Source organism: Oncorhynchus kisutch, unplaced genomic scaffold, assembly GCF_002021735.2.
Source record: "Oncorhynchus kisutch isolate 150728-3 unplaced genomic scaffold, Okis_V2 Okis03b-Okis08b_hom, whole genome shotgun sequence".
Taxonomy (NCBI): domain Eukaryota; kingdom Metazoa; phylum Chordata; class Actinopteri; order Salmoniformes; family Salmonidae; genus Oncorhynchus; species Oncorhynchus kisutch.
Genome location: NW_022261980.1, coordinates 12,026,679 through 12,050,483, shown reverse-complemented (window position 1 = coordinate 12,050,483; position 23,805 = coordinate 12,026,679). Strand labels below are relative to the sequence as shown.

Sequence of the window (23,805 nt, the reverse complement as noted above, 5' to 3'; positions counted from 1 at the left end):
CCCTCTGGTACCTTCTTGTTGTGGAGGTAGGTTAACACACAGCCCCTGGTACCTTCTCACTGTAGAGGTAGGTTAACACACACCCCCTGGTACCTTCTCACTGTGGAGGTAGGTTAACACACACCCCCTGGTACCTTCTTACTGTGGAGGTAGGTTCAAACACAAACACCCCCCCCCCAGGGTACCTTCTTGTTGCGGAGGTATGCGCGGCGGGCACAGATGTTCCCTCTCTTGGCTTCCAGCTGCTGTAGGCATCGCCCCAGGTTATTGACAGGTGAGTGGGTGGGGTCTAAAGGTGCAGCTGTCTGTGATAGGCTTTGGAGCTCCTCTGGATCCTCACACACATCATAATACACCACCTCCTCTTTCAGCTCTGAAACACACACCACCTCCTCTTTCAGCTCTGAAACACACCATAATACACCACCTCCTCTTTCAGCTCTGAAACACACACCATAATACACCACCTCCTCTTTCAGCTCTGAAACACACCATAATACACCACCTCCTCTTTCAGCTCTGAAACACACACCATAATACACCACCTCCTCTTTCAGCTCTGAAACACACACCATAATACACCACCTCCTCTTTCAGCTCTGAGACACACACCACCTCCTCTTTCAGCTCTGAAACACACACCACCTCCTCTTTCAGCTCTGAAACACACCTCTTTCAGCTCTGAAACACACACCATAATAAACCACCTCCTCTTTCAGCTCTGAAACACACACCATAATAAACCACCTCCTCTTTCAGCTCTGAAACACACACCATAATAAACCACCTCCTCTTTCAGCTCTGAAACACACCATAATAAACCACCTCCTCTTTCAGCTCTGAAACACACACCATAATAAACCACCTCCTCTTTCAGCTCTGAAACATTCTACAAATCTCTGTAGACACAATCTGATAAGCAGACATCTGTCGCTTCCCATCTCCTCTTCCTCTGTTGTTCTCTCCCTCCTCCTTGTTGCTCCCTCTCTCCTTCTTCTCCCCCTCTCCCTTCCCCCGCACTCCTCTCTGTCGCTCCTTCTCCCCCTCCCCCTCCCCCCACTCTGTCGCTCCTTCACTCCCTCCCCCCACTCTGTCGCTCCTTCCTCCTCTGCAGCTCCTTCTCTCCCTCCCCCTACACTCCTCCCTGTCGCTCCTTCACTCCCTCCCCCCACACTCCTCTATCGCTCCTTCTCTCCCTCCCCCCACACTCCTCCCTGTCGCTCCTTCTCTCCCTCCCCCCACACTCCTCCCTGTCGCTCCTTCTCTCCCTCCCCCCACACTCCTCCCTGTCGCTCCTTCTCTCCCTCCCCCCACACTCCTCCCTGTCGCTCCTTCTCTCCCTTCCCCCACACTCCTCTATCGCTCCTTCTCTCCCTCACCCCACTGTCGCTCCTTCTCTCCCTCACCCCACTGTCGCTCCTTCTCTCCCTCCCCCCACACTCCTCCCTGTCGCTCCTTCTCTCCCTCCCCCCACTGTCGCTCCTTCTCTCCCTCCCCCCACACTCGTCCGTCGCTCCTTCTCTCCCTCCCCCCTCCTGTCTCTCCCTTCCCCTCTATCGCTCCTTCTCTCCCTCCCCCCACACTCCTCCGTCGCTCCTTCTCTCCCTCCCCCCACACTCCTCCGTCGCTCCTTCTCTCCCTCACCCCAATGTCGCTCCTTCACTCCCTCCCCCCTCTCGCTCCTCGCTCCCTCCCCCCCTCTATCGCTCCTTCCCTCCCTTCCCCCACGCTCCTTCTCTCCCTCTCCCTCACCCCAATGTCGCTCCTTCACCCCCCCCTCCTGTCTCTCCCTACCCCCTCTATCGCTCCTTTTCTCCCTCCCCCCACACTCCTCCCTGTCGCTCCTTCTCTCCCTCCTGTCTCTCCCTCCCCCCTCTATCGCTCCTTCTCTCCCTCCCCCCCTCCCCCTCTATCGCTCCTCTCTCTATTTTGCTCCCACTCTTTCACCCTCTTCTTTTGCTTTCTCTCTCTTTTCATTGGGGAAGAACAATGAAGTGGTAGGGGGTTGCTGCCTTCCTCTCTCATGTTATAAAAATACATCTAGACTCTAGAGCCAAGTACTCGAAGCCCTGCCAAGGATGGCAGACAGAAACACACACACACACACCCTTGGAAACAAACAGTATTTTCCCCATGGGCAGTAATTAAGGAATTCACATGCAGAAAATCTGCTTTTGTGACATTATTTGTCATCCAGTGACACAACAGAAGTAGATCTCTATCTAGGGACAGTAGAGGAAGCCACGCTGCTCTTCTCGAACCCACAGAAATCTGGATGTCAACATGTCGGACTGTGAGACTGCCATCGTCAGAGTCAGTTGAAAAAAACTTTGAACATTTTGCATTGCATTTTGAAAAATCTAAATGTATAGATGTGTGTGTGTGTGTGTGTGTAACCTACCTTTTATCTGGCGTCGCAGGGTGTCGATCTGAGCGACCAATAGGAGCTCTTCGTTCTTGAGGATCTCAAACTTGGCATCGTAGAGTTCTAGCTGAGCCTCATAGTACTGAAGCTCTAGGTTATCTACAGTCTCTGGTCCCCTCTGGTCCTGACCAGACAGACCTCCCATCTAGGATACAATATAGAACACTGTGGTTATAACAGCTCCAGCAAAAAAAATCCCAGAACCACACGGGGGGACCTAGTGAATGACCTACAGAGAGCTGGGACCAAAGTAACAAATCCTACCATCAGTAACACACTACACCGCCAGGGACTCAAATCCTGCAGTGCCAGACGTGTCCCCCTGCTTAAGCCAGTACATGTCCAGGCCCGTCTGAAGTTTGCTAGAGAGGATTTGGATGATCCAGAAGAAGATTGGGAGAATGTCATATGGTCAGATGAAACCAAAATATAACTTTTTGGTAAAAACTCAACTCGTCGTGTTTGGAGGACAAAGAATGCTGAGTTGCATCCAAAGAACACCATACCTACTGTGAAGCATGGGGGTGGAAATATCATGCTTTGGGGCTGTTTTCCTGCAAAGGGACCAGGACGACTGATCCGTGTAAAGGAAAGAATGAATGGGGCCATGTATCGTGAGATTTTGAGTGAAAACCTCCTTCCATCAGCAAGAGCATTGAAGATGAAACGTGGCTGGGTCTTTCAGCATGACAATGATCCCAAACACACCGCCCGGGCAACGAAGGAGTGGCTTCGTAAGAAGCATTTCAAGGTCCTGCAGTGGCCTAGCCAGTCTCCAGATCTCAACCCCATAGAAAATATCAGCCCCAAAACATCACTGCTCTAGAGGAGATCTGCATGGAGGAATGGGCCAAAATACCAGCAACAGTGTGTGAAAACCTTTTGAAGACTTACAGAAAACATTTGACCTCTGTTAGATACCCTTTGTTGGCAATGACAAAGTATTGAGATAAACTTTTGTTATTGACCAAATACTTATTTTCCACCATAATTTGCAAATAAATTCATTAAAAATCCTACAAAGTGATTTTCAGCAACTGATCTAATGCAGCAACTGATATGGCCCAGATCCCCATCATTTCCTTGAAGAGAAGGTAGAGAAAAAGGTGCTGGAGGGCGGGCTACCTTCTGAGAATTTGTAGGCGATCGAATAAACACCCACTGCCTTCCGTTCTGCTAGCAAACGTGCAATCTTTGAAAAATAAAATCGATGACCTACGAGGAAGATTAAACTACCAACGGGACATTCAAAACTGAAATATCTTCTGCTTCACGGAGTCGTGGCTGAACGATGACATTATCAACATACAGCTGGCTGGTTATGTGCTGTATCAGCAGGATGGAACAGCGGCATCTGGTAAGACAAGGGGCGGCGGACTATGTATTTTTGTAAATAACCGCTGGTGCACGATCTCTAAGGAAGTCTCGAGGTTATGCTCGCCTCAGATAAATAATCTCATGATAAGGTGTAGCCCACACTATCTACCTCGAGTTTTCATCTGTATTTGTCGTAGCTGTCTACATACCACCACAGACCGAGGCTTATTTTCCACCATAATTTGCAAATAAATTCATTTAAAAAATCCTACAATGTGATTTTCTGGATTTTTTTTCTTCTCATTTTGTCTGTCATAGTTGAAGTGTACCTATGATGAACATTACAGGCCTCTCTCATCTTTTTAAGTGGGAGAACTTGCACAATTGGTGGCTGACTAAATACTTTTTTGCCTCACTGTATGTTTCTGCATATCGATGTTGGATGAAAAGCTCTGATCTCCAAAAGATAAACTTTTCAGGAAATTGAAAAAAACGGTTATATTTTCCCATTTAAGAAACATAGAGTTCTGAAAGTTGAGATGCTATTTTCTTGTTCCTAGAGTTGTGAGATGTTCAGAATCCAGACTAGTGTTGGTAGTTGACACACGTAGACATACAGCTGGAGGGGTAGCTGTCTGTCTGTCTGGGGAATTCTCTGTTCACACTCAGCTCTATAGAAAGATCAAAGACCCGGAAAGAGAGAGCGACAGAGCTACAGATACAGCTACAGACAGAGCTACAGACAGAGCTAAAGACAGAGCTACCGACAGAGCTACAGACGCAGCTACAGACAGAGAGACAGCTACAGACAGAGACAGAGCTACAGACAGAGACAGAGCTACAGACAGAGACACAGCTACAGACACATCTACAGACAGAGCTACCGACAGAGCTACAGGCAGAGCTACAGACAGAGCTACAGCTACAGACAGAGACACAGCTACAGACAGAGACACAGCTACAGACACATCTACAGACAGAGCTACCGACAGAGCTACAGACGCAGCTACAGACACATCTACCGGCAGAGCTACAGGTAGAGCTACAGACAGAGCTACAGCTACAGACAGAGCTACAGCTACAGACAGAGACACAGCTACAGACAGAGACACAGCTACAGACAGAGACACAGCTACAGACAGAGACACAGCTACAGACAGAGCTACAGCTACAGACAGAGCTACAGACAGAGACAGAGCTACAGACAGAGACAGAGCTACAGACAGAGACAGAGCTACAGACAGAGACAGAGCTACAGACAGAGACACAGCTACAGACAGAGACACAGCTACAGACAGAGCTACAGCTACAGACAGAGACAGAGCTACAGACAGAGACAGAGCTACAGACAGAGACACAGCTACAGACAGAGACACAGCTACAGCTACAGACAGAGACACAGCTACAGACACAGCTACAGACAGAGCTAGACACAGACAGCGACACAGCTACAGACACAGCTACAGACGCAGCTACAGACACAGCTACAGACACAGCTACAGACAGAGACACAGCTACAGACAGCTACAGACAGAGCTAGACACAGACAGAGACACAGCTACAGACACAGCTACAGACACAGCTACAGACGCAGCTACAGACACAGCTACAGACACAGCTACGTCTACAGACACAGCTACGTCTACAGACAGAGCTACAGCTACAGACACAGCTACAGACGCAGCTACAGACAGAGCTACAGACAGAGCTAGACACAGACAGAGACACAGCTACAGACGCAGCTACAGACACAGCTACGTCTACAGACAGAGCTACAGACAGAGACACAGCTACAGACAGAGCTACAGACACCCCCAGGGAATCTGATCAGATAGGAATACCAATCCAGAGAATGGCCTTTTAAAACACACACACACACACACAGTACCTTCTCTCTGATGGTGTGTTTCTTGCGGTGCAGACACATCTCAGTTGCTCTCATGTGTTGCAGGGTCTCTTTAGCCAGCAGGAAACGCAGCTTCTCCAGTCTAGGAGCTGCTGAGGCCCAGGAGGCCTGACCAAAACCACGCTTATCCTCCCCCATCACACGCAGCATACCTGGTCACACAGATCAACCACACAGACGGGTTCATTTGGCACAAGGTTTCCCCTATATGCAGCTGAGGGGGTCTGGAGAGCGGCTCTAAAAGGGGGGGCAGCTGAGAGGGTCTGGAGAGCTGCTCTAAAAGGGGGGCCAGCTGAGGGGGTCTGGAGAGCTGCTCTAAAAGGGGGGGCAGCTGAGAGGGTCTGGAGAGCTGCTCTAAAAGGGGGGGCAGCTGAGGGGGTCTGGAGAGCTGCTCTAAAAAGGGGGGGCAGCTGAGGGGGTCTGGAGAGCTGCTCTAAAAAGGGGGGGCAGCTGAGAGGGTCTGGAGAGCGGCTCTAAAAGGGGGGGCAGCTGAGAGGGTCTGGAGAGCTGCTCTAAAAGGGGGGGCAGCTGAGAGGGTCTGGAGAGAGGCTCTAAAAGGGGGGGCAGCTGAGAGGGTCTGGAGAGCTGCTCTAAAAGGGGGGGCAGCTGAGAGGGTCTGGAGAGCTGCTCTAAAAGGGGGGGCAGCTGAGGGGGTCTGGAGAGCGGCTCTAAAAGGGGGGGCAGCTGAGAGGGTCTGGAGAGCTGCTCTAAAAGGGGGGGCAGCTGAGAGGGTCTGGAGAGCTGCTCTAAAAGGGGGGGCAGCTGAGGGGGTCTGGAGAGCGGCTCTAAAAGGGGGGGCAGCTGAGAGGGTCTGGAGAGCTGCTCTAAAAGGGGGGGCAGCTGAGAGGGTCTGGAGAGCTGCTCTAAAAGGGGGGGCAGCTGAGAGGGTCTGGAGAGCTGCTCTAAAAGGGTGGGCAGCTGAGGGGGTCTGGAGAGCTGCTCTAAAAGGGGGGGCAGCTGAGGGGGTCTGGAGAGCTGCTCTAAAAGGGGGGGCAGCTGAGAGGGTCTGGAGAGCTGCTCTAAAAGGGGGGGCAGCTGAGGGGGTCTGGAGAGCGGCTCTAAAAGGGGGGGCAGCTGAGGGGGTCTGGAGAGCTGCTCTAAAAGGGGGGGGGCAGCTGAGGGGGTCTGTGGAGAGTTGCTATAAGGGGGGGCACCTGAGGGGGTCTGGAGAGAGCTGCTATAAGGGGGGGGGGCAGCTGAGAGGGTCTGGAGAGCTGCTCTAAAAGGGGGGGGGCAGCTGAGAGGGTCTGGAGAGCTGCTATAAGGGGGGGGGGCAGCTGAGAGGGTCTGGAGAGCTGCTATAAGGGGGGGGGGGCAGCTGAGAGGGTCTGGAGAGCTGCTATAAGGGGGGGGCAGCTGAGAGGGTCTGGAGAGAGCTGCTATAAGGGGGGGGCAGCTGAGAGGGTCTGGAGAGCTGCTATAAGGGGGGGGCAGCTGAGAGGGTCTGTGGAGAGCTGCTATAAGGGGGGGGGCAGCTGAGAGGGTCTGGAGAGCTGCTATAAGGGGGGGGGGCAGCTGAGAGGGTCTGTGGAGAGCTGCTATAAGGGGGCTCTTAATGCTTCATACACACACACTCTCTCTCTCTACCTCCAAGGGCTTTGGATGTTTCTATGAAGTAGCTGACTGTGATGTCCTGTATGGAGGAGACTGCATCCTCTCCTCTCCTCCTCCACTCCTCTGCCTCTCTCTCCAGTGCTGCTATCCTCTTAGGACCCAGCTCCTCCTCATCCAGAGACTTCTGATAGGGGCCAAGAGAGAACAGAAGAAAGGCTTTACATTCTAGAACAGCGACATCGGGGGGGGGGGGGGGGGGGGGGGGTTTAGAACAGCGACATCGGGGGGGGTTAGAACAGCGACATCGGGGGGGGTTAGAACAGCGACATCTGGGGGGGTTAGAACAGAGACATGGGGGGTTAGAACAGCGACATCGGGGGGGATTAGAACAGCGACATCGGGGGGGATTAGAACAGCGACATCGGGGGGTGGGGGGATTAGAACAGCGACATCGGGGGGGTTAGAACAGCGACATCGGGGGGGTTAGAACAGCGACATCGGGGGGGTTAGAACAGCGACATCGGGGGGGGATTAGAACAGCGACATCGGGGGGGATTAGAACAGCGACATGGGGGGGGGGATTAGAACAGCGACATGGGGGGGGATTAGAACAGCGACATGGGGGGGGATTAGAACAGCGACATGGGGGGGGATTAGAACAGCGACATGGGGGGGGTTAGAACAGCGACATCGGGGGGGGCTTAGAACAGCGACATCGGGGGGGGGGGATTTGAACAGCGACATGGGGGGGTTAGAACAGCGACATGGGGGGGATTAGAACAGCGACATGGGGGGGATGGAACAGCGACATGGGGGGGATTAGAACAGCGACATGGGGGGGATTAGAACAGCGACATGGGGGGGTTAGAACAGCGACATGGGGGGGTTAGAACAGCGACATGGGGGGATAGAACAGCGACATGGGGGGGATAGAACAGCGACATGGGGGGGATTAGAACAGCGACATGGGGGGGTTAGAACAGCGACATGGGGGGATTAGAACAGCAACATGGGGGGGTTAGAACAGCGACATGGGGGGGATTAGAACAGCGACATGGGGGGGATTAGAACAGCGACATGGGGGGGTTTAGAACAGCGACATGGGGGGATTAGAACAGCGACATGGGGGGGGTTTAGAACAGCGACATGGGGGGGGTTTAGAACAGCGACATCGGGGGGGAATTAGAACAGCGAAATCGGGTTGTGGGGGGGAATTAGAACAGTGAAATCGGGTTGTGGGGGGAATTAGAACAGCGACATCGGCGAAGGGGGGGTTAGAACAGCGACATCGGGGGGGGATTAGAACAGCGACATGGGGGGGTTAGAACAGCGACATCGGGGGGGTTAGAACAGCGACATCGGGGGGGGGGGATTAGAACAGCGACATCTGGGGGGGGGGGATTAGAACAGCGACATGGGGGGGTTAGAACAGCGACATCGGGGGGTGGATTAGAACAGCGACATCGGGGGGGGATTAGAACAGCGACATGGGGGGGTTAGAACAGCGACATCGGGGGGATTAGAACAGCGACATCGGGGGGATTAGAACAGCGACATCGGGGGGGGATTAGAACAGCGACATGGGGGGGGGATTAGAACAGCGACATGGGGGGGATTAGAACAGCGACATCGGGGGGGGGGATTAGAACAGCGACATCGGGGGGGGGATTAGAACAGCGACATCGGGGGGGGGTTAGAACAGCGACATCGGGGGGGGGGATTAGAACAGTGACATCGGGGGGGGATTAGAACAGCGACATCGGGGGGGGATTAGAACAGCGACATGGGGGGGATTAGAACAGCGACATGGGGGGGGCTTAGAACAGCGACATGGGGGGGATTAGAACAGCGACATCGGGGGGGGATTAGAACAGCGACATCGGGGGGGGGGGGTTAGAACAGCGACATGGGGGGGTTAGAACAGCGACATGGGGGGGATTAGAACAGCGACATGGGGGGATTAGAACAGCGACATGGGGGGGATAGAACAGCGACATGGGGGGTTAGAACAGCGACATGGGGGGGTTAGAACAGCGACATGGGGGGGGTTTAGAACAGCGACATGGGGGGGATAGAACAGCGACATGGGGGGGATAGAACAGCGACATGGGGGGGATAGAACAGCGACATCGGGGGGGGGGATTAGAACAGCGACATCGGGGGGGGGAGGGTTTAGAACAACGACATGGGGGGATTTAGAACAACGACATGGGGGGGTTTAGAACAGCGACATGGGGGCGATTAGAACAGCGACATGGGGGGGATTAGAACAGCGACATGGGGGGGATTAGAACAGCGACATGGGGGATTTAGAACAGCGACATGGGGGGGTTTAGACCAGCGAAATGGGGGAGTTTAGAACGACAAGGGGGGTTTAGAACAGCGACATCGGGGGGGGATTAGAACAGCGACATCGGGGGGGATTTAGAACAGCGACATGGGGGGATTTAGAACAACGACATGGGGGGGTTTAGAACAGCGACATGGGGGGGATTAGAACAGCGACATGGGGGGGATTAGAACAGCGACATGGGGGTGTTTAGAACAGCGACATGGGGGGATTAGAACAGCGACATGGGGGGGTTTAGAACAGCGACATGGGGGGGGTTTAGAACAGCGACATGGGGGGGGTTTAGAACAGCGACATCGGGTTGTGGGGGGAATTAGAACAGTGACATCGGCGAAGGGGGGGTTTAGAACAGCGACATCGGGGGGGGATTAGAACAGCGACATCGGGGGGGGGATTAGAACAGCGACATGGGGGGGGTTAGAACAGCGACATCGGGGGGTTAGAACAGCGACATCGGGGGGGATTAGAACAGCGACATCTGGGGGGGGATTAGAACAGCGACATGGGGGGGTTAGAACAGCGACATCGGGGGGGGGATTAGAACAGCGACATCGGGGGGGGGGATTAGAACAGCGACATGGGGGGGTTAGAACAGCGACATCGGGGGGGATTAGAACAGCGACATCGGGGGGGGAATTAGAACAGCGAAATCGGGTTGTGGGGGGAATTAGAACAGTGACATCGGCGAAGGGGGGGTTAGAACAGCGACATCGGGGGGGGATTAGAACAGCGACATCGGGGGGGGGGATTAGAACAGCGACATGGGGGGGATTAGAACAGCGACATCGGGGGGGGATTAGAACAGCGACATCGGGGGGGATTAGAACAGCGACATCGGGGGGGATGATTAGAACAGCGACATGGGGGGGTTAGAACAGCGACATGGGGGGGATTAGAACAGCGACATGGGGGGGATAGAACAGCGACATGGGGGGGATAGAACAGCGACATGGGGGGTTAGAACAGCGACATGGGGGGGGTTAGAACAGCGACATGGGGGGTTAGAACAGCGACATGGGGGGGTTTAGAACAGCGACATGGGGGGGATAGAACAGCGACATGGGGGGGATAGAACAGCGACATGGGGGGGATAGAACAGCGACATCGGGGGGGGGGGGGGATTAGAACAGCGACATCGGGGGGGGAGGGGTTTTGAACAACGACATGGGGGGATTTAGAACAACGACATGGGGGGGTTTAGAACAGCGACATGGGGGCGATTAGAACAGCGACATGGGGGGGTTTAGAACAGCGACATGGGGGGATTAGAACAGCGACATGGGGGGGTTTAGAACAGCGAAATGGGGGGGTTTAGAACAGCGACATGGGGGGTTTAGAACAGCGACATGAGGGGGGTTTAGAACAGCGACATCGGGGGGGGATTAGAACAGCGACATCGGGGGGGGATTTAGAACAGCGACATGGGGGATTTAGAACAACGACATGGGGGGATTTAGAACAGCGACATGGGGCGATTAGAACAGCGACATGGGGGGGATTAGAACAGCGACATGGGGGTGTTTAGAACAGCGACATGGGGGGGATTAGAACAGCGACATGGGGGGGTTTAGAACAGCGACATGGGGGGGGTTTAGAACAGCGACATGGGGGGGTTTAGTTTAGAACAGCGACATCGGGGGGGGTTTAGTTTAGAACAGCGACATCGGGGGGGGAATTAGAACAGCGAAATCGGGTTGTGGGGGGAATTAGAACAGTGACATCGGCGAAGGGGGGGTTAGAACAGCGACATCGGGGGGGGGATTAGAACAGCGACATGGGGGGGGGGGATTAGAACAGCGACATAGGGGGGGTGTCTTTGTGACCTCAGCTTGGTGACAGAGACCAGAGCAGTTGGATTCTGGCTGTATTCCACCTTGTATCAAAAACTCATGAGCAGGTTCACGCTAAATTACAACCAATCAGTGTGTGTGTGTACGAGCGTGGGGTTTCTGCGTAGTATGAGTCGGCGTAGTGTGTGTCGGCATAGTGTGTGTCGGCATAGTGTGTGTGTGTGTGTGTGTACGAGCGTGGGTTTCTGCGTAGTGTGTGTCGGCTTAGTGTGTTTCGGCATAGTGTGTGTGTGGGGTGTGTGTGTGTGTGTATGTGTCTCTCCGCCTACCAGTATCTCCATCTGGTAGAGCCCTGCCAGTTCTCTCATGTCTCTGAAGGGAGGGGTGTGTGTGTGTGTGTGTGCGTCTCCACCTACCAGTTCTCTCATGTCTCTGAAGGGAGGGGTGTGTGTGTGTGTGTGTCTCCACCTACCAGTATCTCCATCTTGTAGAGCCCTGCCAGTTCTCTCATGTCTCTGAAGGGAGGGGTGTGTGTGTGTGTGTGTGTCTCTCTCCACCTACCAGTATCTCCATCTTGTAGAGCCCTGCCAGTTCTCTCATGTCTCTGAAGGGAGGGGTGTGTGTGTGTTTGTGTGTGTCTCTCCACCTACCAGTATCTCCATCTTGTAGAGCCCTGCCAGTTCTCTCATGTCTCTGAAGGGAGGGGTGTGTGTGTGTGTGTGTCTCCACCTACCAGTATCTCCATCTTGTAGAGCCCTGCCAGTTCTCTCATGTCTCTGAAGGGAGGTGGGTGTGTGTGTGTGTGTGTGTGTGTGTCTCTCCACCTACCAGTTCTCTCATGTCTCTGAAGGGAGGGGTGTGTGTGTGTGTGTGTGTCTCTCCACCTACCAGTATCTCCATCTTGTAGAGCCCTGCCAGTTCTCTCATGTCTCTGAAGGGAGGGGTGTGTGTGTGTGTGTGTGTGTGTGTGTCTCCACCTACCAGTATCTCCATCTTGTAGAGCCCTGCCAGTTCTCTCATGTCTCTGAAGGGAGGTGGGTGTGTGTGTGTGTGTGTGTGTGTGTCTCTCCACCTACCAGTTCTCTCATGTCTCTGAAGGGAGGGGTGTGTGTGTGTGTGTGTGTCTCTCCACCTACCAGTATCTCCATCTTGTAGAGCCCTGCCAGTTCTCTCATGTCTCTGAAGGGTTGCAGCAGGTACTGGTAGAAGGTGGTTGCTACGGTGACCAGGTCCTGGTAGGCTAGGTCCTCCTCGTGGTAGATCTGTAGCAGTAGAATCATTCTGTCTGCACCTCCATGACTCTGAAGGATCTGTCAATCAATCAATACATTCTATTATATTAGGCTAATCAATCAAATTATATTTACACGAAACAGACTAGCGTATTACAGTATCTCACGTTTTCAAAAAAATAAAATAATAATGTATTTGTCAGGTGACTGGCCAGTTCACTTTATGACCTGTGGAACGAACTCCGGCCAACGTCAGGTGACGCAAGAAGTTAAAGTCCAGAGTCACTGACCTGTATGAAGTCCTTTATGTACCAATGAACAACATCCCAAAACTATCCCTTAAGTCTTCTCCCAGAGCTAGGCTAATGCCTTTAGCTCAGTGAACTAACACAGTCCTGTAGCCCACAGATGACCATGGCCTGGTTACTGTTCGTTGTGATGACAGACAGATATATAGGTCTTGTTTTATTTATCTCTGAAGATTTATTCTACCACGACTTGATGTGGACTTAGTGTCCCACTGTTCTGGTTCTATTCTACCACGACTTGATGTGGACTTAGTGTCCCACTGTTCTGGTTCTATTCTACCACGACTTGATGTGGACTTAGTGTCCCACTGTTCCAGTACTCAGTGTACTGCAGCTGATGCTATCGTGAGTCAGATGTTCATTCCAGCAACGTGTATGTGTGTGGCGGACCAGCCCCCCGATGTGACTCTATGGGACCATCTAATTTTACCCCACCACAGTAAAATGACCCTGACGTGATACATCCTAAAGATCATTTGGGCTAAACTGGAGTTTATTCAACTAGATTCCCCAGATATGTAAGGAGTGAGTGAGTGGTGGAGAATATGTTAGGAACACATGAGTGGTGGAGAATATGTTAGGAACACATGAGTGGTGGAGAATATGTTAGGAACACATGAGTAGTGGAGAATATGTTAGAAACACATGAGTAGTGGAGAATATGTAAGGAACACATGAGTAGTGGAGAATATGTTAGGAACACATGAGTAGTGGAGAATATGTTAGGAACACATGAGTAGTGGAGAATATGTTAAGGAACACATGAGTGGTGGAGAATATGTTAGGAACACATGAGTAGTGGAGAATATGTAAGGAGTGAGTGAGTGGTGGAGAATATGGAGAATATGTTAGGAACACATGAGTAGTGGAGAATATGTTAGGAACACATGAGTAGTGGAGAATATGTAAGGAACACATGAGTAGTGGAGAATATGTAAGGAACACATGAGTAGTGGAGAATATGTTAGGAACACATGAGTAGTGGAGAATATGTAAGGAACACATGAGTAGTGGAGAATATGTAAGGAGTGAGTGAGTGGTGGAGAATATGGAGAATATGTTAGGAACACATGAGTAGTGGAGAATATGTAAGGAACACATGAGTAGTGGAGAATATGTAAGGAGTGAGTGAGTGGTGGAGAATATGTTAGGAACACATGAGTGGTGGAGAATATGTAAGGAACACATGAGTGGTGGAGAATATGTTAGGAACCGATCTGTTTGAGTTAAAGCCATCGATTATATTAATGATTTGATCAAAAAAGATCTCACATTAGATTTTGACTGGTGATGAAATTCATCATTACTGGCCATATTGGCAAGCATAAGGAAACAAATCTAAGAGGATGTTAATTCTAGAACTAATTGCGACACAGCAAACTAACAATGAACTTGCTTGATAACACTGTTAGGTCCCTGAGGACATCACTGCACAAAATAAAGGGGTTGGAATCAAACTGCAACCATAATCCAGCTAAGTCGTCTCTACGCAGGTCCGGCTAGGTCGTCTCTACGCAGGTCCGGCTAGGTCGTCTCTACGCAGGTCCGGCTAGGTCGTCTCTACGCAGGTCCGGCTAGGTCGTCTCTACGCAGGTCCGGCTAGGTCGTCTCTACGCAGGTCCGGCTAGGTCGTCTCTACGCAGGTCCGGCTAGGTCGTCTCTACGCAGGTCCGGCTAGGTCTTCTCTACGCAGGTCCGGCTAGGTCGTCTCTACGCAGGTCCGGCTAGGTCGTCTCTACGCAGGTCCGGCTAGGTCGTCTCTACGCAGGTCCGGCTAGGTCGTCTCTACGCAGGTCCGGCTAGGTCGTCTCTACGCAGGTCCGGCTAGGTCGTCTCTACGCAGGTCCGGCTAGGTCGTCTCTACGCAGGTCCGGCTAGGTCTTCTCTACGCAGGTCCGGCTAGGTCGTCTCTACGCAGGTCCGGCTAGGTCGTCTCTACGCAGGTCCGGCTAGGTCGTCTCTACGCAGGTCCGGCTAGGTCGTCTCTACGCAGGTCCGGCTAGGTCGCAGTCCGGCTAGGTCGTCTCTACGCGGTCCGGCTAGGTCGTCTCTACACAGGTCCGGCTAGGTCGCGGTCCAGCTAGGTCGTCTCTACGCGGTCCGGCTAGGTCGTCTCTACACAGGTCCGGCTAGGTCGTCTCTACGCGACACACAGAGTGACACACAGAGTGTAAAAATATACTGTATTTTATGATGCAGTGAGCTCTGATCATCTTTTGACTTTATAAAACCACATCTGAAGTTGCTGTTGACAAACCCAATCAGATAAACACACTATTTAATGTTCAAAATATTGAATGAATCTGTGATGTCTTGGCATACCTTTAGTCTCTGTGTTTTGCTCTAACAAAGAAGAACGGCGCATTCCTTCCTAGCTTGCATGCAGGAAGGTGTTACTGAAGGACATTTACATGTCTAAAGCAGAAGAACGGAGCATTCCTTCCTAGCTTGCATGCAGGAAGGTGTTACTGAAGGACATTTACATGTCTAAAGCAGAAGAACGGAGCATTCCTTCCTAGCTTGCATGCAGGAAGGTGTTACTGAAGGACATTTACATGTCTAAAGCCGAAGAACGGAGCATTCCTTCCTAGCTTGCATGCAGGAAGGTGTTACTGAAGGACATTTACATGTCTAAAGCAGAAGAACGGAGCATTCCTTCCTAGCTTGCATGCAGGAAGGTGTTACTGAAGGACATTTACATGTCTAAAGCAGAAGAATGGCGCATTCCTTCCTAGCTTGCATGCAGGAAGGTGTTACTGAAGGACATTTACATGTCTAAAGCAGAAGACAATGCTACCGGTCAAAAGGACCCTCCTGAAGTGACGCTGCTCGGACCCTGAACTGCTGGTTCTGAAGACGGTCTGCAGTGACTACAGTCCCGTCCAGTTAACACTTCTTCTGTCTGATCCAGAATCAAGGGAGTTCAAGGGAGAATGATGTAGGGCTTCCGAGCCCCCGAATGTGACTCATTACGGTCTATGGTCTTCTCAGGAATTCAGCCTTCTCTGTGCTGCTCTCAACCATCCTCATTCTGTCAAACCTCTGTGAAGCTGTCATTACATCCTGTAGGTCTGATATCTTATTGGAGGTTAACTTTACAGTAATGCTATTGGTCAACTCTTGGGGCCTTTTAGGAAATGACCCCCTCTCTTCTCTCTCTCTCTTCCTGTCTGATCTAGAATAATGCCTTGTCATGTTAGTATTGTGTTCATTCTTCAGCTGTATGCCTTGGTGGTGAATCCATTCTTTAGACAGAGTAATTACATATCTGCCTTTGATATGGACAATTAGTATTCCTGTCTCGACCTTTATGACAGTGACTTACTGGGTTTGCAATACTCTGTGTGTGTACAAGAGGCGTCACTACAGTCCCTGGTTCGAATCCAGGCTGAATCACATCCGGCCGTGATTGGGAGTCCCATAGGGCGGCGCACAATTGGCCCAGCGTCGTCGGGTTTGGCCGGTGTAGGCCGTCATTGTAAATAACAATTTGTTCTTAGCTGACAATAAATAAACATATGGGTCAAAGCTTTCCTTAAGTTTGGGTCAGTCAGTGGACAGGTATTCTGCCACTGTGTACTCTCTGTTTAGGGCCAAATAGCATTCCTTAATTTTGGGTCAGTCAGTGGTCAGGTATTCTGCCACTGTGTACTCTCTGTTTAGGGCAGTCAGTGGTCAGGTATTCTGCCACTGTGTACTCTCTGTTAAGGGCCAAATAGCTTTCCTTAAGTTTGGGTCAGTCAGTGGTCAGGTATTCTGCCACTGTGTACTCTCTGTTTAGGGTCAAATAGCTTTCCTTAATTTTGGGTCAGTCAGTGGACAGGTATTCTGCCACTGTGTACTCTCTGTTCTCTCATCTCTCTGTAGGTGATGGCTTTGTTATGGAAGGTTTGGGAGTCGCTTCCTTTTAGGTGGTTGGAGAATTGCAATGCTCTTTTCTGGATTTTGATAATTAGCGAGTATCGGCCTAATTCTGCTCTGCATGCATTATTTGGGGTATTCTTACAGAATTCTGCATGCAGAGTCTGAATTGCCATTTTGTGTTATCTTGGTTGGTGAGCGTGCCCCAGACTTAACAACCATAAAGGGCAATTGGTTCTAGAAATTATTAAAGTATTTTTAGCCAGATCCTAATAATTGGGATGTTGAATTTTGTTCCTTTTCATGGCATAGAATGCCCTTCTTGCCTTGTTTAAGAGGGAGAGAGAGAGAACGATCTGAGAGACATCTCCACTCTCTTGCCAAACTAATCCAGCCTCGGTGCTCACCTCACACCCACAGGATTAGAGCAGCACGGTACAGGGAATAAGGAGAGAAGAAGAATACATTTCTTTCTGCCTTTGAAACATCTTGGTTGTTGTGTATATAGACACTGTACAGGCCTATATTCATGCACAGGGTTGTGCATGGATAATAGGGAGAGAGAAATCAAAACAAATGTTATTTGTCACATACGCCGAATACAGCAGGTATAGACCTTACTGGGAAATGCTTACTTACAATCCCTTAACCAACAATGCAGTTAAAAAATTAGAGTTAATAAAATATGTACTAAATAAACACATATATATATATATTTAGTAACAATAAAATGACATAACAATAACGAGGCTATATACAGGGGGCACCGGTATTGAGTCAGTGTGGAGGCTGTATACAGGGGGCACCGGTATTGAGTCAGTGTGGAGGCTATATACAGGGGGCACCGGTATTGAGTCAGTGTGGAGGCTATATACAGGGGCCACCGGTATTGAGTCAGTGTGGAGGCTGTATACAGGGGGCACCGGTATTGAGTCAGTGTGGAGGCTGTATACAGGGGGCACCGGTATTGAGTCAGTGTGGAGGCTATATACAGGGGGCACCGGTATTGAGTCAGTGTGGAGGCTATATACAGGGGCCACCGGTATTGAGTCAGTGTGGAGGCTGTATACAGGGGGCACCGGTATTGAGTCAGTGTGGAGGCTATATACAGGGGGCACCGGTATTGAGTCAGTGTGGAGGCTGTATACAGGGGGCACCGGTATTGAGTCAGTGTGGAGGCTATATACAGGGGCCACCGGTATTGAGTCAGTGTGGAGGCTATATACAGGGGGCACCGGTATTGAGTCAGTGTGGAGGCTATATACAGGGGGCACCGGTATTGAGTCAATGTGGAGGCTGTATACAGGGGGCACCGGTATTGAGTCAGTGTGGAGGCTGTATACAGGGGGCACCGGTATTGAGTCAGTGTGGAGGCTATATACAGGGGGCACCGGTATTGAGTCAGTGTGGAGGCTATATACAGGGGGCACCGGTATTGAGTCAGTGTGGAGGCTATATACAGGGGGCACCGGTATTGAGTCAGTGTGGAGGCTATATACAGGGGGCACCGGTATTGAGTCAGTGTGGAGGCTATATACAGGGGGCACCGGTATTGAGTCAGTGTGGAGGCTATATACAGGGGGCACCGGTATTGAGTCAGTGTGGAGGCTGTATACAGGGGGCACCGGTATTGAGTCAGTGTGGAGGCTATATACAGGGGGCACCGGTATTGAGTCAGTGTGGAGGCTATATACAGGGGGCACCGGTATTGAGTCAGTGTGGAGGCTGTATACAGGGGGCACCGGTATTGAGTCAGTGTGGAGGCTGTATACAGGGGGCACCGGTATTGAGTCAGTGTGGAGGCTATATACAGGGGCCACCGGTATTGAGTCAGTGTGGAGGCTATATACAGGGGCCACTGGTATTGAGTCAGTGTGGAGGCTGTATACAGGGGGCACCGGTATTGAGTCAGTGTGGAGGCTATATACAGGGGCCACCGGTATTGAGTCAGTGTGGAGGCTATATACAGGGGCCACCGGTATTGAGTCAGTGTGGAGGTTATATACAGGGGCCACCGGTATTGAGTCAGTGTGGAGGTTATATACAGGGGCCACCGGTATTGAGTCAGTGTGGAGGCTATATACAGGGGGCACCGGTATTGAGTCAGTGTGGAGGCTATATACAGGGGCCACCGGTATTGAGTCAGTGTGGAGGCTATATACAGGGGGCACCGGTATTGAGTCAGTGTGGAGGCTATATACAGGGGGCACCGGTATTGAGTCAGTGTGGAGGCTATATACAGGGGGCACCGGTATTGAGTCAGTGTGGAGGCTATATACAGGGGGCACCGGTATTGAGTCAGTGTGGAGGCTATATACAGGGGGCACCGGTATTGAGTCAGTGTGGAGGCTATATACAGGGGCCACCGGTATTGAGTCAGTGTGGAGGCTATATACAGGGGGCACCGGTATTGAGTCAGTGTGGAGGCTATATACAGGGGGCACCGGTATTGAGTCAGTGTGGAGGCTATATACAGGGGGCACCGGTATTGAGTCAGTGTGGAGGCTATATACAGGGGGCACCGGTATTGAGTCAGTGTGGAGGCTGTATACAGGGGCCACCGGTATTGAGTCAGTGTGGAGGCTGTATACAGGGGGCACCGGTATTGAGTCAGTGTGGAGGCTGTATACAGGGGGCACCGGTATTGAGTCAGTGTGGAGGCTATATACAGGGGGCACCGGTATTGAGTCAGTGTGGAGGCTGTATACAGGGGGCACCGGTATTGAGTCAGTGTGGAGGCTATATACAGGGGGCACCGGTATTGAGTCAGTGTGGAGGCTATATACAGGGGGCACCGGTATTGAGTCAGTGTGGAGGCTGTATACAGGGGGCACCGGTATTGAGTCAGTGTGGAGGCTGTATACAGGGGGCACCGGTATTGAGTCAGTGTGGAGGCTATATACAGGGGGCACCGGTATTGAGTCAGTGTGGAGGCTATATACAGGGGCCACCGGTATTGAGTCAGTGTGGAGGCTATATACAGGGGGCACCGGTATTGAGTCAGTGTGGAGGCTATATACAGGGGCACCGGTATTGAGTCAGTGTGGAGGCTATATACAGGGGGCACCGGTATTGAGTCAGTGTGGAGGCTGTATACAGGGGGCACCGGTATTGAGTCAGTGTGGAGGCTATATACAGGGGGCACCGGTATTGAGTCAGTGTGGAGGCTATATACAGGGGGCACCGGTATTGAGTCAGTGTGGAGGCTATATACAGGGGGCACCGGTATTGAGTCAGTGTGGAGGCTATATACAGGGGGCACCGGTATTGAGTCAGTGTGGAGGCTATATACAGGGGGCACCGGTATTGAGTCAGTGTGGAGGCTATATACAGGGGCCACCGGTATTGAGTCAGTGTGGAGGCTGTATACAGGGGGCACCGGTATTGAGTCAGTGTGGAGGCTATATACAGGGGGCACCGGTATTGAGTCAGTGTGGAGGCTATATACAGGGGCCACCGGTATTGAGTCAGTGTGGAGGCTATATACAGGGGGCACCGGTATTGAGTCAGTGTGGAGGCTATATACAGGGGGCACCGGTATTGAGTCAGTGTGGAGGCTGTATACAGGGGGCACCGGTATTGAGTCAGTGTGGAGGCTATATACAGGGGCCACCGGTATTGAGTCAGTGTGGAGGCTATATACAGGGGGCACCGGTATTGAGTCAGTGTGGAGGCTGTATACAGGGGGCACCGGTATTGAGTCAGTGTGGAGGCTGTATACAGGGGGCACCGGTATTGAGTCAGTGTGGAGGCTATATACAGGGGGCACCGGTATTGAGTCAGTGTGGAGGCTGTATACAGGGGGCACCGTATTGAGTCAGTGTGGAGGCTATATACAGGGGCCACCGGTATTGAGTCAGTGTGGACGCTATATACAGGGGGCACCGGTATTGAGTCAGTGTGGAGGCTGTATACAGGGGGCACCGGTATTGAGTCAGTGTGGAGGCTGTATACAGGGGGCACCGGTATTGAGTCAGTGTGGAGGCTATATACAGGGGCCACCGGTATTGAGTCAGTGTGGAGGCTATATACAGGGGGCACCGGTATTGAGTCAGTGTGGAGGCTGTATACAGGGGGCACCGGTATTGAGTCAGTGTGGAGGCTATATACAGGGGGCACCGGTATTGAGTCAGTGTGGAGGCTATATACAGGGGGCACCGGTATTGAGTCAGTGTGGAGGCTATATACAGGGGGCACCGGTATTGAGTCAGTGTGGAGGCTATATACAGGGGGCACCGGTATTGAGTCAGTGTGGAGGCTATATACAGGGGGCACCGGTATTGAGTCAGTGTGGAGGCTATATACAGGGGGCACCGGTATTGAGTCAGTGTGGAGGCTGTATACAGGGGGCACCGGTATTGAGTCAGTGTGGAGGCTATATACAGGGGGCACCGGTATTGAGTCAGTGTGGAGGCTATATACAGGGGGCACCGGTATTGAGTCAGTGTGGAGGCTATATATAGGGGGCACCGGTATTGAGTCAGTGTGGAGGCTATATACAGGGGGCACCGGTATTGAGTCAGTGTGGAGGCTATATACAGGGGGCACCGGTATTGAGTCAGTGTGGAGGCTATATACAGGGGGCACCGGTATTGAGTCAGTGTGGAGGCTATATACAGGGGGCACCGGTATTGAGTCAGTGCTAGGGCCTTGAGTCAGTGTGGAGGCTATATACAGGGGCACCGGTATTGAGTCAGTGTGGAGGCTATATACAGGGGGCACCGGTATTGAGTCAGTGTGGAGGCTATATACAGGGGGCACCGGTATTGAGTCAGTGTGGAGGCTATATACAGGGGGCACCGGTATTGAGTCAGTGTGGAGGCTATATACAGGGGGCACCGTTATTGAGTCAGTGTGGAGGCTATATACAGGGGGCACCGGTATTGAGTCAGTGTGGAGGCTATATACAGGGGGCACCGGTATTGAGTCAGTGTGGAGGCTATATACAGGGGGCACCGGTATTGAGTCAGTGTGGAGGCTATATACAGGGGGCACCGGTATTGAGTCAGTGTGGAGGCTGTATACAGGGGGCACCGGTATTGAGTCAGTGTGGAGGCTATATACAGGGGGCACCGGTATTGAGTCAGTGTGGAGGCTATATACAGGGGGCACCGGTATTGAGTCAGTGTGGAGGCTATATACAGGGGCCACCGGTATTGAGTCAGTGTGCGGGAGTACAGGTTAGTCGAGGTCATTTGTACACAGGTAGGGGTAAAGTGACTGCATAGATAATAAACAGCGAGAAGCAGAAAGTGTAAAAACTAAGTCGTGTTTCTGCCGTTTGAACGTCTTTATAAAGCCTATCTGCTTTAACACAGTTCATACCATGGCATTGTTGAATACTTGTCTCTGATTGGCTTGAAGACCATTCTAGAGCGTGCATTATTTTCCTATAACGCACGGTAATATCAGCACAGTAGAATTCAATGTTCTTACTTGCATGTTCTACTGAGATACTTTTTGAAAGCAAAAGTCAAATTGGATGGCAATTTATGAGAATTCAGTTTGGGAAAATGACACTGTGAAACAGTAGGCTCCCGGGATCCGACCCAAAAACCATATTAGTTGGGCTCGAATGCATGTGTCATTGGCTATTAGGTAGCCTAGTGGTTAGAGCATTGGGCCAGTAACCGAAATGACAAGGTAAAAATGTGCCCCTGTTCCCTGGTAGGCTGTCATTGTAAATAAGAATTTGTTTTTAACTGACTTGCCTAGTTCAATTAAAATAATTATCCTAAAACTACTGTCAACATAGAAACAGAGAATGAATGACAGGCTAATGTCCCCGTTTCTAGCCAAGACCTCAGGGAAGAACACCTTGCAGGGTGATAACAACATGAGTAACAGGAATGAAGCCTGACTGGATAATCAACCGGCTGGGATTGGTCATGTTTTCCTTCTCACGTGGTGTCATATTGTGCAACAATAGTGACGACAGTGACACTGCATCTTTATTAAAACCCCTATGTGAACCAGGGTGGAAGGGCATCTATCCCAGTGTCATGAGGGGATTTAAAATGCCTAAATGTTGGACAGACATTTTTAGGGTTTACTCACAGTGACTTGATTACTGGATAGTGGGGGCATCGGTAAGCAGAGTAGACTACCGGTTTGTCTCATGGGAGCCCCCTGAGACTGCAGACTTTTGTTCCAGCCCATCAATGTAGCCTGCTCATTTGAATCAGGAGTAGGGGCGTAGGCGTAGTGATTGGTTAGTGCTGGGCTAGAACAAAAGTTTGCAACCCATGTGGCTGGACCAGGATTGAAGAACAGTGACAGGCCACAGCTTGTATAGATCACTAATTCAAATTGGCCACTGACCTTCCTAAGGTGATCCTTAGCCCTGGTGACCTCATCCTGCATGGTTTTCCTCTTGAACTCCTGCATGTTCTCAAAGTACTCCTCGACATCTCGCTCGTCCTGCGGGAAAAGCGAGTCCAGCACTATCTTCCTGCCACAGATATCTATCGCAGTGCTGAAGTACTTCTCCAGCTGACGGCAAGGTGTATCCAGATCTCTCTCTTGATCATCTTGGTTGAACGTCCGATTGCTACCGAGAAAGATCATGTCCCAAATGTTACCCTCCTTGAAGTCCGACAGGTCGGGGAAATAGGGTGCGACGACATCCCCGACCCCTGTAAACTGACGGTGGACATTTTTTAAGTCGTTAACAGAGAAGAGTCCGGCCCAGCTGGTTTCGGTTTCGCAGACAGCAAGCTGGTCTTTGCGCTTCTGTCGCTGGAGAGTTCTGTTGTGACAGGTGACCGCGAACTTGGACTCGATCACATTCCACTGAACGATAAAACCGAGCTTGAACGTCTCGTTTTCTTCGAATATGTTCGTTTTGATGGCGACCCAGCCGTCCAAGCTGTCCAAACGCTCGCAGTCTATGCTATTCATTTTTTTGTGTGGTAAACATGTAGCTAGCTAGCTAGCGAACTAAAACTTGTATTCCTCTGCCTTGTTTACAACGTCGGCCATTTGTAACGATGACGTAGTATTTCCCGTGGCGTTCTCTTTACCTTCAACTTTGACCTTTCCGTCACATGCTCAGGGGGAATT

At 51.4% G+C, this 23,805-nt stretch overlaps 1 protein-coding gene across 2 annotated transcripts in view; it reads right to left on the bottom strand.

Annotated features, from left to right (window-relative positions):
* The window catches only part of LOC109878464 (WASP homolog-associated protein with actin, membranes and microtubules), a 35,219-nt gene extending 11,470 nt beyond the window's left edge, over positions 1–23,749 (bottom strand). The window contains exons 1-6 of one of the 2 annotated variants that reach the window (XM_031812851.1): positions 23,065–23,749; positions 12,479–12,652; positions 7,236–7,386; positions 5,631–5,800; positions 2,402–2,570; positions 186–403 (exon numbers count right to left, since the gene is read on the bottom strand). In XM_031812851.1, the coding sequence (XP_031668711.1) occupies positions 186–403; positions 2,402–2,570; positions 5,631–5,800; positions 7,236–7,386; positions 12,479–12,652; positions 23,065–23,643 (1,461 nt within the window). In that variant the 5' untranslated portion in view covers positions 23,644–23,749. The remainder of the gene's footprint in view (positions 1–185; positions 404–2,401; positions 2,571–5,630; positions 5,801–7,235; positions 7,387–12,478; positions 12,653–23,064) is intronic. The other variant, XM_031812852.1, reaches the window with a different exon arrangement.
* Between the last annotated feature and the right edge of the window lie 56 nt (positions 23,750–23,805).